Source organism: Piliocolobus tephrosceles, chromosome 7, assembly GCF_002776525.5.
Source record: "Piliocolobus tephrosceles isolate RC106 chromosome 7, ASM277652v3, whole genome shotgun sequence".
In the NCBI taxonomy this organism is placed as follows: Eukaryota; Metazoa; Chordata; class Mammalia; order Primates; family Cercopithecidae; genus Piliocolobus; species Piliocolobus tephrosceles.
In genome coordinates this window covers 99,656,589-99,673,057 of record NC_045440.1, presented here as the reverse complement: position 1 = coordinate 99,673,057, position 16,469 = coordinate 99,656,589, and the positions used below count along the sequence as shown (strand labels likewise).

The 16,469-nt window shown below is 43.2% G+C and overlaps 1 protein-coding gene across 2 annotated transcripts in view; it reads left to right on the top strand.

Moving 5' to 3' along the window:
* The first annotated feature begins 757 nt into the window (after nucleotides 1-757).
* LOC113224958 (glutamate-rich protein 5-like) overlaps nucleotides 758-16,469 on the top strand; it is a 27,010-nt gene continuing 11,298 nt past the window's right edge. The window contains exon 1 of one of the 2 annotated variants that reach the window (XM_026454960.1): nucleotides 758-844. In XM_026454960.1, coding sequence (XP_026310745.1) covers nucleotides 787-844 — 58 coding nt within the window. In that variant the 5' untranslated portion in view covers nucleotides 758-786. The remainder of the gene's footprint in view (nucleotides 845-16,469) is intronic. The other variant, XM_026454959.1, reaches the window with a different exon arrangement.

The window sequence follows — 16,469 nt, the reverse complement described above, 5'->3', positions numbered from 1 at the left end:
GCCCCGGAGGCAGAGGTTGCAGTGAGCCGAGATTGTGCCACTGCACTCCAGCCTGGGCAACAGAAAGAGACTCGGTTTCAGGAAAAAAAAAAAAAAAAAAAAAAAAAAGTTCTCTTAATAAATGTCAAAGTCATGAACGACAAAGCAAGACAGGAGGAGCTACTTCAGATTAAAGCAAACTAAAGAGAGACAACTAAATGCAACGTGCAGTCCTGTACTGGACAATTGGAAACAATGAAACATGGAGGGTGGATTAAACCGTACTGTATCAAGGTTAAACTTTCTTGTGGTAATTGTAGTTACGTAAGAAAATAAGACTGTCATCGCACATCTAGTCCACCAATCAATAGCCCCTAGCCCGAAGGCTGCCTCCCGTCCCTGGCTATTTACTGATGAGTCAGATGATACCTCCCAGCGCTTCGCCCTCGCCCCCTGACATCCTCCCTATCCCTGCTTTAGGGACTTTTCCTCTCTGACTGTGCCATACCCTCCACCGTCTCCCCTCCTGCCTCCTGGGATCCACTTGTCCCTGCCCTCCTCTGCGTCCTGGCCCTCCCGCTCTCTTCCGCTTTGCCCTCTGTGGCTCCTTCCACCTCCTGCCGGCTACCTTTCTCCTCCAGGTGCGCACCCCTACGCCTAGCTCCGCTGCGCGCTTGCGCTCTACGCCCAAGGGAGCCGGGCTGCAGAGCTGGAGAAACTTCCACGGCTACCGGTGCGGTTGCCTTCGGATCCCGGCTCCAGGCCGACACGCGCGCGGGGCTGAGACAGGTGTCTGCGCTCCCCGAGATGGGCTGCTCCAGCAGCGCCCTCAACAAGGCCGGCGACAGCAGCAGGTTCCCTAGCGGTGAGCAGGGGACCGGCGCCGCCGGCGTCCGGGCTGGGGACTCGGGTGGGCTAACTCCCCGGGAGGTCCAAAGGGTGTGCCCCGTGTCCACCCCGCCTGGCAGGAGCCGGGCCTCGCCCCGGAGGATGCCAGCAAAACCCGGGACAAAGCGCGATTTCCTCCTGAATCTGGAGCGGCGCTGCTGTGACCGCGGGTGCGGCGGCCCTGGTGCGCTCCGCAGCGCTCGCTGCCGGACGCTGGGGGCCCGAGGCCCGGCGCTGGACTCACCCTGTCCGCTGATGGGATCTCGGGGAATTGGTGTTGAAGCCCTAAGGCGGTTAGCCTCGGCATTGCCTTAAACACAGGAGAAATGTCCTATCAAGGCCTTCTCCCAAGGCTGGGGGCCGTGACTGACGCCTGCAATCTCAGCACTTTGGGAGGCTGAGGCGGGGCGATCGCTTGAGACCAGAAGTTCGAGAACAACTTGGGTAACAAAGCGAGATCTTCCACTCCCCCGTCTCTACTAAAACAACAACAAAAAACACTTTTCTCCATTTACGCCTCCTATTAGCGTTTCAGCATCAAAGACGGCAAAAGATGAGGAGAATCCAGAGGAGCATTCACTCCATCAAATGGGTCCCTCCACTCTGAATAGGTCAGACACACTTTCCCCTATCTTTGACTTAAGTATCCATTGAGAAGTATGTGTGATCAAAAGTGGTCATCACTGACTCTTGCTGAAGAAACTCAGCAAGGACATTTTGAGCATCTACTATATAATACCCCAGCGCTTGCCTAGATGCTGGAGATACAAGTGACCGTTTGTGGAGATTGAGGGTGGAGGAGACAGACAAGAAACACGTGAAACAATTGGCTAAGATCGTTTCTGACAGAGATAAGTACTGTGAAAAGTATACACGCAGATCCATGAATTAGAGAATGGGTTTTTCAGCCGACTCACTTTTCTTAGATTTTGAATGTCTAACATTTTGGACAATGCTATGGAGGTTAAGCAAACTCCGTCAAGGTAGTTTACAGTCTTCTGCAAGGCGAACTTTAGCGGGGATTTTGTACTGGAGTGAATTCCTTTTCACAGATCTTCTCTTAGCACTTTGTGTTATTGCAGTAACAGAAAAGTCTTCCTCTCTGATGTTGTTGGTAGAGTGCAACAGATGGTCATGAATGTTTTTCAAAGCTCAGCTGCTGTGTCCTAGTCAGGAATACGTTGTGTTTCTATTATTTTTGTGGTGTATGATAGTTTATTTCTAGTTTCCATAGATAATAAAAAGCAATGACAAGTCAGGAAGTAAACAAAAAATTAAAAACATTGTGAAAGTGATTCCAAACCCCTTCTCACTGACAACAATGTGAAAAGATGGAAAAATTCATTTATAATGCACAGTGCTCACTAACTTTTCTCCTAAAGAGCCCAGAGCTTTCATACCCTCAACCAGAGGCCAGAGCAAGCTGTTTCTCCAATGTTTCATGTTTTATGTTATGAAATTAAGTAGAGTTTCGCATTCTGTTCTCTGATAAATTTTTGTGGGTTTCAATATGAAAAGTTGAGGGAAAATGGATGCTTCAGGAAGATACATTTTATTATTCTGACTTCTCTTAACCCCTGCTGTGCTTCAGTTATGCTAGGAGGAGCATCCTGGTTTAACAAGCAGAGTACTGAGTCACCATTACATAGTTCTAAACTGATTAAAACATGTATTTCAGGGAATGTAACTCTCGGGGCAAAAGTATTCAGTAGGTGGAGTACAGTTTTTAATCCTTTCAGAAAATAATGAATAACTTTATCTTAAAAATATTTTTTCATCAATATTGATAACTATTCCACTTGAGTTATACTCTTCCATTTTTTATTCTAGAACTCATTGCTGTTCTGAGTTTTCACAGATGTTGTGAAAGAGGTGTCAAAACACCTGACAACCAGTTCTAGCCTTTAGAAAATTAACCTAATATGCTGCATAAATTGCTCAACACACACGTTGAATCAATCAACAGGTCTATTTGCTTCTGACCCTCGATCAAACAATACTCTCTTGTAATTAGATACTATTCTGTGTTCGTCAACGTTTCAACTTCATGATCTTAGGCCCAATAAATAATTCATTCCTGTTTCTGCAGCTTTAAACTTCTTTAAATCCTATGTACAACCCCAAGCTTGAGTGTGCATACTTTTAGACAAAAACAGTCCAAGTTTATTATGTGTCTGGTACATGCATTTATTCACTGTACTCTCAGTGCCTAACAATACTTGACATATAATAGGTCCTCAGTAATGATTTGTTGAATGAATTACTTCATTTAATCCTTATAACAATGTTATGGCTAAATATTATGGTTGTCTTGATTTTACAAATAAGAGTAAATAATTTACCCAAGGTCACAGGGCTCCTAAGAATCAGAGCTGGTGCTTTGAACTCATATGCTTTGCTGGGCACAGAGGCTCATGCCTGTAATTCCAGTGGCTCTAGAGGCTGATGGGAGAGGATTGCTTGAGGCCAGGAGTTCAAGACCAGCCTGGGAAACATAGTAAGACCTTGTATCTAAAAAATTTTTTTAAAAAAATTAAAACATGTATTTCAGGGAGCCGTAACTCTTGGTGGTACAGACCGGAAGTCCCAGCTACTCAGGAGGCTGAGGTGAGAGGATTGCTTAAGCCCAGGAGTTCAAGGCTGCAGTGAACTCTGATTGAGCCACTGCACTTCAGTCTGGGCAACAGAGTGAAACTCCATTAAAAAAAAAAATGAACCTATATGTTTAAACCAACTTCTGCTAATGAGATGTAAATCTGTTTTTGCCTCAGATCACTCTGGATCCCCATTAGGTGTGTGGTCACCCACTATAAAAACAGTGAAATCAATACAATAAACACATTATACTATATATCTTTTTATTTTTTTCTTAGACGGTGTTTTGCTCTTGTTGCCCAGGCTGGAGTGCAATGGCGTGATCTCGGCTCACTGTAGCCTCCGCCTCCCAGGTTCAAGCGATTCTACTGCCTCAGCCTCCCAAGTAACTGGGATTACAGCCGTGCACCACCACACCCGGCTAATTTTGTATTTTTAGTAGAGATGGGGTTTCTCCATGTTGGTGGAACTCCCGCCCTCAGGTGATCCACCCATCTCAGCTTTCCAAAGTACTAGGATTAAAGGCATGAGCCACTGTGCCCAGCCTATACTATATATATTATTTAGGGATAGAATAATCCCTTATTATGATTCTAAATATTAGTCTAATCCCTAAATAAGATATATAGTATAATGTGTTATACAAATATTATATATTTATTTTATTTTTTATTTAAAAAATTGAGACAGGGTCTTGCTATGTTGCCCAGGCTGGTCTTGAACTTCTGAGCTCAAGTGATCCTCCCACCTCGGCCTCCCAAAGTGCTGGGATTACAGGTATGAGCCACTGTGCCCAGCCTATGTTATAAATTTAAATTAGACAGCAGCTACTAGTAGACAGACATTAGGTTGCACAGGAATAATCTATTCTACTGATTATGTGGGGACGTTTGCCCTGACCCATTAGACACTGAATCTCACAGAGCTTCTTCCTATTGCCTCCCAAGATGACTGATCAGATAGGTGTGTGTTTTGGGGAGAGCAGAATTGGAGACTCTGATTGCAAACAATTATCCAGCGCTCCTCAAAGCGTAGAACAGTGCCTCATATGTGATAGTCACACATCGATTTTTATGATGTGCCCTGAAGTGTGTGAGAAAAGAGATTTTCTTTCCAAAGGATAATCAGACGGATTAAGTTTGGAATTTCTTGTGTTTGTGGAAGCAAGTTTTAAATATTAGGACAATTTCTGTTCTTTTGAGTGTCCTGAGGATCCGATGCAATCTGAACGCAAAGGTTTTATTGACTCCACAGACCTTAATGTGCCCGAAGGTGTCTAGACGTTCACATCCAAACCCTCCTCCCAGTGTTCCTAGCCCTCTGCTAACATGGATAATCACTGCTCGATTCTTTCGTAATATAAATGCGATCTGTTTTGGCAGACTTCTTTCCAAGGTGTTACAGCCCAAGCACCAAACATGGACAAAGTCAATAGGTGGTAATTATTGACAAGTTCATTGCTAGGTTAATGTGTACATTTCCACTGACAGCTATAATCATTTGTTTGTTTTAACCTGAACTTTCACTAGCTGCTTGCTGTCCATGCTGCCTAGGCAATCAGATGAAGCTCGAATTTCACACAGTTATGTGAATTGTTCTTTGTACTGCGGTCATACCTTCAGTTTTCACCCAATATTTCACACTGTGACATCTAGTTAGGTCATCTGGTCCTAACTACACAAAAGTTTTCCTTTTGAATTGAAGAAGAAACTTCATTAACATTAAATTTAATTTGTTTAGGCTTTTCTTGCATATATAAATTATATAAATTTTTTTTCTTTCAAATGTGTGCCTTCGTGTCCTTTCTGGAGCCTGGCACGTAATAGCATTTGGTATGTCTTTGTGGTAGGCCTGGCGATTGCATACAGCTAATTGAAATGGAATAAAAAAACTACATACATGTTTCAAAAATGTGAAAATACTTGGAAAAGTCAGGCCTGAAAAGTACACCTTCCACCCCATCCTCATCATCTATTTAGTTCGAATCACACACATGAATAAACACTTATTATTTTAGGGGTTTTTTGGATATATTCTTTCAAAGTTTCTTTATGCTTTGCAAATATTATTTCCTTCTCTCATCTTTATTTATAAAATGTAGTATACTGTACCCACTGTTCCTCACTTTGTTTTTTTTACCTAACACTATGGAGATTTTTCCATGTTGATATATAGGGAACTTCTTTCTTCGTGTTTATACCTGCATAATAATTTCTTCCTTGATTTATTTAACCAGTCCCCTATTGAGGGACATTTAATTTGTTTACAGTCTTTTCCTGTTGCAGACAAGACTGCCATGAATTCCTTTGTGCCTACATCATTTTGAATGTGTGCAAGTATATCTGTAGGACAGTTTCCCAGGAGTGGCATTACTGGGTCAAAATACGCACTGATAATTTTGATAGATAACTGCCTAAATGTGTTCTGTAAGAGTTGAAGCAGTTTACACTGTCATCAACGATAAAGTAAATCTCTTTCTAAAATGGAAAACTTTCAGACATTTGGGTAATCGCATCGAAACATAGACGTGGGACAGAAGTCAGGAGACAAGGTAAGGAGCACGCACTTGGTTTCAGGTGCTTTAGTTTGTGATCTCATTTAATCCTCACAATAGCCTTAAAACACAAACATTAGTTGCACCAAATACAGCTAGAAAACGGAAGCTTAGTGCAGATAAGTCACTTGCCCTGGTCTCAGAGCTAGTAAGTCTAGTAAGCCTACTTACTAGATGGATAGATGGACCTGGGGCACATGGCTAACTTGTGTGACTCCAAAGCCCCTGTTCTTTTCACAACTTCCAGTTCCATCTGGGATCTGATCCTAGTTCTGCAAGAAACCTGTGGTGTGGCCTTACACATAGAACACATACAATCAGCTGAGTGTGGACGCTTGAGTCTGTAATCCCAGCTACTTGGGAGGCTGAGGCAGGAGAATCAGGAGGTCAAGCACCGCTGTACTCCAGCCCGGGCAACAGAGTGAGACTTCTCTCTAAAGAAAAGAAAAAAGAGACCGGGCATAGTGGCTCACACCTGTAATCCCAGCACTTTGGGAGGCCAAGGTGGGCAGATCACCTGAGATTGGGAGTTTGAGACCAGCCTGACCAACATGGAGAAACCCCATCTCTACTAAAAATACAAAAAATTAGCCAGATGTGGTGGCTAATTTTTTACAGGTTTGCGCATGCCTGTAATCCCAGCTACTCAGGAGACTGAGGCAGGAGAATCACTTTAACCCAGGAGGTGGAGGTTACAGTGAGCTGAGATCACGCCATGGCACTCCAGCCTGGGCAACAAGAGCAAAACTCCGTCAAAAAAAAAAGAAAGAAAGAAAGATAGATAGAAAGAAAAGAAAAGAAAAGAAAAGAACAGAGGCAACCAATAACTGTTGAGTAGTTGGATGGGTAAATGGATGATTGACAGAGACTCTTACCTTCAGGGAGGTAAGAGTATTACTCAGAAAAGTAGAGGAGGAATCAGAACCTAATGAATACCAGAAACTGAAAGGTAATATTGGACAAGATGGGCTTGGGAAGAGAGTGTTGGGTTATGAAGAGGGCCTCCTAGCTATGCAGGAAAAGGTTAACACTGTAAAACAATGCTTGATAGACTACCATTAAATCATGCTTCTGGACTGAGCGCAGTGGCTCACGCCTGTAATCCCAGCACTTTGGGAGGCTGAGGCAGGTAGATCACCTGAGGTCACGAGTTTCAGACCAGCCTGGCCAACATGGTGAAACCCCGTCTCTACTAAAAATAAAAAAATTTGCTGGATGTAGTGGCAGCTGGCGGTAGCTAGGACCTGTAATCCTAGCTACTTGGGAAGCTGAGGCAGGCGAATCTCTTGAACCTGGGAGGCAGAGGTTGCAGTGGGCAGAGATCATGCCATTGCACTCCGGCTTGGGTGACAAGAGCAAAACTCTGTCTCAAAAAAAAACATGCTTCTGTAAGGTGGCCCCACATCCAGCTCATGTGTACAGTTTCACTTCTATGTTAATGTTTTAACAATATCAAGTTGAAAGAAACCCTGAATACCTGTGGGGGTTAATGAAAGGCTCACCAAAGCTGATAAAAACTTGACAAGGCTTCTAATCCGAGAGTGTGTAAGTTGAGTAGTACTAGGTAGTTTTTTTTTCTTTTTTAGAGACAGGGTCTTTAAAAAGACCTGCTCTGTTGCCCAGGCTGGAGTGCAATGGTGCAATCAAAGCTCACTGTGGCTTGGACTCCTGGGCCCAAATTATCCTTCCACCTCAGCCTCCTAAAGCACTGGGATTACAGGCATGAGCCACTGTGCCCCACCGTAATTTTTTTTTTTTAAGCAAAATGCCAGACTATAGCTCTCCAGGTGTGTTTATGTCTTGAAAGTACTGTAATGACCTCAGAAGCTTCTTCACCCATCTCAGGGCTATTGCTGTTGTTCACAGTCGTTGAAGCACTTCTTGGGAATTGCCTTCGGGCTCTCAAGTTCATTCATTGTATATAATCAAGGGTGTCTGAGCTTTATCCTTTAAGGATGAAGATTGAAAAAACAACAATCCACATTGTTTTTATTTTATTTTTTAAGTTTTTTTTTTTTTTGGTAGAGACTGGTTCTCACTATGCTGCCCAGGCTGGTGTCAAACTCCGGGGTTCAGGCAACCCTAATCCCTCTGTCAGCCTCCCAAAGTGCTGGGATTACAGGCATGAATCACCATGCCCAGCCCCACATGGTTTTTAGCAGCTAAAATCCCCTAGGAATTAAACCTTATGAAGGCGGGTGAAATAAGACAGGCAATGCAGGTGTGCATGATTTAGCACCACCTAAGTTGTTATATCAGAGTTTCCCAGCCTGTGAGAATAGATTATAGCCATGCCAGCATTTCTCCTAGTCTTTAGGGCAGCCAGGTGGGATCTTGACAGACTGAGCCACCTGGAAGCGGCTTCCTCCATTTGTTGCAGTGTAATGCACAAATATCATATTCTATGTATGTCATGACATTGAAAAGATCAGGAAGTGTTGGTGGCTCAGTGCAGTGGCTCGTGCCTGTGATCACAGCACTTTGGGAGGCCGAGGCAGGAGGATCATCTGAGATCAGGAGTTGGAGACCAGCTTGCCCAACGTGGTGAAACCCCATCTCTACAAAAAACACAAAATAAATTAGCTGGGCATGGTGGCGTGCACCTGTTGTCCCAGCTACTCAGGAGGCTGAGGCAGGAGAATCACTTGAACCCAGGAGGTAGAGGTTGCAGTGAACCGAGGTTGTACCACTGCCCTGCAGCCTGGGTGAGACTCCATCTCAAAAAACATAAAGAAAATAAAAATTAAAATAAAAAAGGAAGTGTTGGAATGTGCATTCCAGCTCGTCTGTCATTTTCACTAGTAGTTTCTTTTGCTTAGAGACAACATCTGCCTTCAGCCACCCCAGCAAGGACTTCTGTTGAAATGTTCTCCCTAAAACATTCTCTTTGTTTATTTCTTTTCCTCACTGTTAATGATAATGATAATGAACCTTCTCTCTTTTTTTTTTTTTTCTGTAAGGTGATTTTTGTGTGTGTGCCTGTTTCTGCCTCTTCTCATTTTCTCAAGACTCTGATAAAAACCACAGAGTTTCTTTTTTGCTAATTTGCTTTACTTAGTACTTAGTCTACAGGTATAGCACCTGTAGACTAGATGTTATGGAAGGTTCTGGTTACCTGTACACCTTGCATTAATGTATGGGTATGAATTTCAACATTTCATTTCAACTGAAAGACAGTATAGAGTGCTGATTAAGAATGTGGGCCTGGAGTTAGACTGGATTCAAATCCTCATTCAGGATCAGTTATTAGTTGTGTGGCTTTGAGCCAGGTACTGACCCTCTCCATGCTTCTTCATCTACAAAATAGGATCAACAATAGCACTTAATAGAGCTGAGGAATAAATGAGTTAATACATATAATGCACTGAGAATATAGTCTGGGCCAGGAACAGTGACTCATGCCTGTAATTCTAGCACTTTGGGAGACTGAGACAGGAATCTTGCTCTGTAGGCCAGGAGTTCGAGACCAGCCTAACCAACATAGTGAGACCCTCATTTTTTTTTTTTTTTTTTTTTTTTTTTTTGAGGCAGAGTCTTACTCTGTTGCCCAGGCTGGAGTGCAGTGCTGTGATCTTGGCTTACTGCAACCTCCTTCTCCCTGGTTCAAGCAATTCTCCGTCAGCATCCAGAGTAGCAGGGATTACAGACATGTGCCACCATTCCCGGTTAATTTTTGTATATTTAGTAGAGATGGGGTTTCACCATGTTGGCCAGGCTGGCCTCAAACTCCTGATCTCAGGTGATCCAACTGCCTCAGCCTCCCAAAGTGTTGGGATTACAGGTGTAAGCCACCACACACAGCTTTTTTTGTTTGTTTAAGATTAAGTCTAGATCCCTGAGTTTGTTGATTTCCTTCCTTTTTAAATTTTTTTTTTTTTTAGAGACAGGCTGTCACTCTGTCACTCTGTCACCCAGGCTGGAAGGCAGTGGCGCGATCACAACTCACTGCAGCCTCAACCTCCCACCTCAGCCTCTCACCTCTCACCTCAGCCCAGCAGCTGGGACTATAGGCATGCACCACCACACCTGGCTAATTTTTTGTGTGTTTTTTGGAGAGTCGACATTTTGCCATGTTGCCCAACCTGGTCCCTAACTCCTGGGCTCAAGTGATCCTCCTGCCTCAGCCTCCCAAAGTGCTGGGATTATAGGTGTGAGCCACCTCACCTGGCCTTACTCACTTTTTTAAAAAGTAAATTTATTTAAGAAAAATGGTGACAAAAATATTAAGTCAATAATAGCACAAATGGTAAAGAAATATTCAAAAATCATAAAAGTGGTATGTGAATGGCCACAGTTTATGAGACAGTTTTTCTAAGGCTACCAGGTCTTCTTATTTAGCTAGATTACTTGCTCTTGTATTTTTGCTGCTATAATTTTTTAATTTTTTTATGTTAATTTCCTTTATTTTTTTAGACAGGGTCTCACTCTGTCACCCAGGCTGAGTGCGGCCTCAACCTCCTGGATTCAAGTGATCCTCCTGCCTCTGCCTCCTGAGTAACTGGGACTACAGATGTGCACCACCATACCCAGCTAATTTTTTTATTTTTCGTAAAGACAAGGTCTCACTATGTTACCCAGGCTGGTCTCAAACTGCTGGTCTCAAGTGATACTCCTGCCTCGGCCTCCCTGCTATAATTTTTAAAAATAAATTTTATTTTAGAATAGTTGTAGATTTACAGAAAAATTATGTAGTACAGGGAGTTCTCACATATTGCATACTCACTTTCCTCTTTTTTAACATCTTATATTAGTAGGGTATGTTTGTCACAGTTAATGAACCAAATCTGTTACGTGATTACTAACTAAAGTCCATGCTTTAGTCAGATGTTCTTAGTTTTTCTCTAATGACCTGTTTCACTTCCACCGTCCCATCCAGAATCCCACATTGCATGTAGTCATCATGCCTCCTTTGGCTCCTCTTGGCTAAGAGTTTCTCAGATTGTCCTTGTTTTTGATGACTCGGACAGTTTTGAGGAGCGCTGGTTAGCTATTTTGTGGAAGGTTCCTCAACTGGAATTTGTCTGGTATTTTTCTCACGATGACACTGGAGTTATGGGTTTTTGTGTGAGTCACCATGCCTAGCCTATTCTTGTTTCTCTGTATTTAAATTTCAAGATTAAGTTTGTCTTCCAACTTCATCACATTTACTTTGTGATGATCAAAACGAATTCTAGGTATGTAAATTCAGGTGCTTTTATTAAAAAAGAAAAGTGGTCTGATTGATTTTTATTTGCCCCCAAAAAAGTTTTTGGTTGATAATTTTATATGTCAGTTACATGGAATATAGCCTAAGTTCTCCTTTCTTCAAATGAGTGTCCTGTTGGCATCTACCAGCTGATGGAATGCACACTTGGGGATTAGCATTTGTACCATGGCACACAAGACAGTGTTTGTACATGCTTTGATGTGGGAAAAGGGCAAAAAGATCTAGAATAATGCTGCTCTACAAATGTTGATTGGATGAATGGATGAAGGATAGAATGGAATTGAGGCAAAAGCAAAGTAAGAAAATGAGAAGGAAGATGAGTGGACTACTAACTGGAGTTGATTCATGCTACATTCTTGTTTCCAAAATGTCAAAAGCTCAAGAACCTAGAAATGGTGACAGCAAGGAAAAATACCAGGACCCCCTTCCTTACAAAGTTGCTCAAAAACCCAGCAGACAGGCCAGTGAAGTCTTTAGGATGTCTGATATGGCATAGTCACAGGAAATAACGACAAGATTTTCTTTTTGTTGGGTAGAAACTTTTCATTTCTGATTAGGGTTGAACTGAGTTGAAAAGCTTCCACCATAATGTGAATTTCAGGTATGTTAGCTCTAGTTCTAATCCCTTCTGTAATGTTGCCTGTATTTAGTTTCATTGTGTGCCTATCACAACGGTGCTTACAACAGGGTTCTGTTAGTTCAGCTGTCACACTGAATTTGTGCATGGATCAATTTACAACAGAATCAAGGGAGATAATGAGCACCAAAGGATTAGGCTCAGAGCAGTGCATGATTTGATGAAATGTGGAGTTCAGAAAACAGACACATCTTCAAACAAGTTCAGATGTGAAAACAATGCATCTGTCTACAATATTTATTATGTAATAACATAGATTAGGCATAGAATGTCTCCTATTTGTGGACAAAAATATATCTCATTGCTTTTCAAGTTAGCCTGCTAGAAGAAATGATATAGTACCTTTTTCTACCTTGAGGAGGTATGGTGAGGATTCACAAACTCATATGGACAGAGTATATGGAAATACTTGGGTAAGAGGTAATGTATAGCCACTAAGTTGTGCTTAATGAAGGGAGTAGCTATTTGAATTTCCCTGAAGACAGTAAACCCTAGGATACCAGGGACCACATTTTCCTCTTTTTTTTTTTTTTTTTTTGAAACAAAGTCTCTGTCTCTTGCCCAGGCTGGAATGCAGTGGCGCAATCATGGCTCACTATATCCTTGACCTCTGGGGCTTAAGCAATCCTCCCACCTCAGCCTCCTGAGTAGCAGGGACTACAGGTGCATGCCACCTTGCCCAGCTAATCCAAATCTTGCTACCTGCTGGAACCCCTGTGGCCACCCAGATCTTGCCTGTAGTATGCATTTGATGAAAATGTGATGAATGAGTGAAATCAAAGCTAGCAAACAGAATGAAACATTTATTTATATACAAATTATGAATGGCCTTTATTAACCCCAATCAAGTTTAGTTAAATCATTGCTAATGTTACGAGTACTTTTATTTATTTATTTATTTATTTGAGATGAAGTTTTGCTCTTGTTGCCCAGATTGAAGTGCAGTGGCACCATCTTGGCTCACTGCAACCTCTGCCTCCTGGTTTCAAGTGATTCTCCTGCCTCAGCTTCCCGAGTAGCTGGGATTACAAGAACCCACCACCAGCCTGGCTAATTTTTTGTATTTTTAGTAGAGAAGGGATTTCACCATGTTGACCAGTCTGGTCTCGAACTCCTGACCTTGGGTTATCCACCTGCCTTGGACTCCCAAAGTGCTGGGATTACAGAGTGAGCCACCATGCCCAGCCTACTTTTCTATTATTAATCAATAATCATATTTTAAACTGTACCATGATAACAATACAACTTTGTAGGTCAACACTGACAACTTCATAGTGTTTAGGAGACTGTGTATCTAAGCCCTTTAATGTTGCAAGTTAGTTTTTCTGTTGCTAATTCAGCTATAGTGTATTGACAGGTCACCCCTGGTACTCGAGGGACCTTTGTACAATTAGAAAGAGGCCTTCCCTACCAACAACACATGCACCCTTCAGGTGCACCCAGGCTGGAGTTCTGCCTCATGCAGTGAGAAGCTTGTACGGCTGTGTGCTGCATCCTTGTTTTGTGGCTACCTTTTCATGTCAGATACCATGCTGGGAAAATTACACACATTATCCACTCTGTCAGTTCCCCTAACAAGCCTGAAAGGCAAACAATATCCACATTTTACAGATAAGGAAACTGAGATCCAGAGAGGTTAGGAACTAACTTGTCCAGATTGCACAGTTAAGTAAATAAATGGCGGAGTCAGGATTCACACCCAGTGTTTGAACAGTCTGAATGCTCTGCTTTGGCTAGAGGGAAGGGAGGGAGATCAAACACTAAAAAATGTACTTCCTTTAGCAGCTCAAGGGTAAGAATAAGGTGAGGGTTATGTAATCTGGAGCCAGAAAGGAAGTTTTAGTGGTAATTGTAGACTTTATTGTGTTCTCTGAGAGACAGTTCAAAACAACTATTTGTTTTCCAATCTTTTCATTTATTTCCTCTATCTTTCTTCTTTTTCTCCTTCTCCTTCTCATTCTTTCTTTCCTTCTTCTTCCTCCTCCTCCTCCTCTTCCTGCTCCTCCTTTTCCTCCTCCTCTTCTCCCTCCTCTCCTTCTCCCTCCTCTCCATCTTCTCCATCTTCTTCGTCTTCATCTTTGTCTTGCTCTGTTGCCCAGGCTGGAGTGCACTGGCATGATCTCGGCTCACTGCAAACTCTGCCTCTGATTTAGGCATTTTGCTGGAGTGCACTGGCATGATCTCAGCTCACTGCAAACTCTGCCTCTGAGGTTTAGGCAATTCTCCGGCCTCAGCCTTCCAAGTAGCTGAGATTACAGGTGCTCATCACCATGGCCAGCTAATTTTTTGTATTTTTTTGTTTTAAAGAGATGGGGTTTCGCCATGTTGGCCAGGCTGGTCTCGAACTCCTGACCTCAAGTGATTTGCCCGCCTCGGCCTCCCAAAGTGCTGGGATTACAGGCGTGAGCCACTGTGCCCAGCCTAATCTTTCTTCTTTCACACAAATGTACCAATATTGGAATGAATGAAATCACCTTACTTTTCTGTTTGTGCATCATAATTTCTCTCTCTCTCTCTCTTCGTTTGAAACAGGGTCTTGCTCTGTCTCCCAGGCTGGAGTGCAGTGGCGCAATCATGGCTCACTGTGACCTGAACCTCCTGGGCTCAAGCTATCCTCCCATCTTGGCCTCCCGAGTAGCTGAGACTACAGGCCTGTACCAGCACATCCGGCTAATTTTTACATTTTTTTTGTAGAGACAGGGTTTTGCCATGTTGTCCAGGCTGGTCTCGAATTTCTGGGTTCAAGTGATCTACCTGCCTTGGCCTCCCACAGTGCTGGGATTACAAGTGTCAGCCACCACACCCAGACACTTTGCATCTAATTTCACCCTTGTTTGGGCCACTATGGGAGGTATAACAATAGTGATGCTAACATTGACAAGATTAGTGGGTGCTAGTCTCTGTACTAGTTCTGAGTATTATCTCCTATAATCCTCATGTCAGTTCCCTGGTTCAGTAATAACACTATTCCCACTTTACAGGTGATGAAACTGAGGCAGAGAGAGGCTTAATAAGGCTGGTAAGTGCAGGAACTGGGGTTAAAATCCACTACACTGGCCGGGTGCCATGACTCACGCCTGTAATCCCAGCACTTTGGGAGGCTGAGACAGGTGGATCACCTGAGGTCGGGAGTTCGAGACCAGCCTGACTAACATGGAGAAACCCCATCTCTACTAAAAATACAAAATTAGCCAGGCTGGTGGTGCATGCCTGTAATCCCAGCTACTAGGGAGGCTATGGCAGGAGAATCGTTTGTACCCGAGAGGCGGAGGTTGCAATGAGCCGATATCGCGCCATTGCACTCCAGCCTGGGCAACAAGAATGAAACATCGTCTGAAAAAAATATATATACATATATAAATATATATATAGACACACATATAAATCCACTATGCTATAGGTGTCCTTTTCAAGGTCATAAGGTGTCTGCCCTTTTAGAGTAGATTTGTCTCTTCTATCACATAGGAAAAAGAACTGAGCTATTCCTTGGGAGCTACTGTCTCTGAAATACAGCCATTTAAAAATTTAGAGTATAGTTAATCAATATGAATTACAAAGTAAATGTGGCCCTGCCCTTCTAGCATTTTCTCTATTTTGGGTGTGTATGGTCATTTTAAAAGTATTATATGTCCTTTGGGCTACCACAAAAAAAAATATTAAAAGACAATGACATTCTTTTGTAAAGTTTCCCAACTTGGTTGACTATTTTCAGGTTGTGTTTTATAAAAGTATATGTTGTGGACACTTGCCTACTTCCAGTGTACCAGTACAATTGGGAAAGTTACATAAGAACTGGCCTCATGCCTGTATCCCAACACTTTGGGAGACCGAGGAGGGCGGATCACCTGAGGTCAGGAGTTCGAGACCAGCCTGACCAACATGGAGAAACCCCATCTCTACTAAAAATACAAAATTAGCCGGGCATGGTGGCACATGCCTGTAGTCCCAGCTACTCAGGAGGCTGAGGCAGGAGAATTGCTTGGACCTGGGAGGCAGAGATTGCGGTGAGCCAAGATCACACCATTGCACTCCAGCCTGGGCAACAAGAGCAAAACTCCATCTCAAAAAAGTAAAAAATAAAAAAGAAAGAAAGAAAATGGACCAACCTGGGCAACACAGAGAGACCCTGTCTCTAAAAAAATTTAACACTTAGCCTGGCGTGGTGGTACATGTCTGTAGTCCCAGCTACTTAGGAGGCTAAGGTGGCAGGATCACTTAGGCCTGGGAGGTTGAGGGTGCAGTAAGCTATGGTCATGCCATTGCACTCCAGTCTGGGTGACAGAGTGAGACCCTGTCTCAACAACAACAATAAAAGAATGAAAGTGGCCGGGCATGGTGGCTCAAGCCTGTAATCCCAGCACTTTGGGAGGCCGAGACGGGCAGATCACGAGGTCAGGAGATCGAGACCATCCTGGCTAACACGGTGAAGCCCTGTCTCTACTAAAAAATACAAAAAAACTAGCCGGGCGAGGTGGTGGGCGCCTGTAGTCCCAGCTACTCGGGAGGCTGAGGCAGGAGAATGGCGTGAACCCGGGAGGCGGAGCTTGCAGTGAGCTGAGATCTGGCCACTGCACTCCAGCCTGGGCGACAGAGCGAGACTCCGTCTCAAA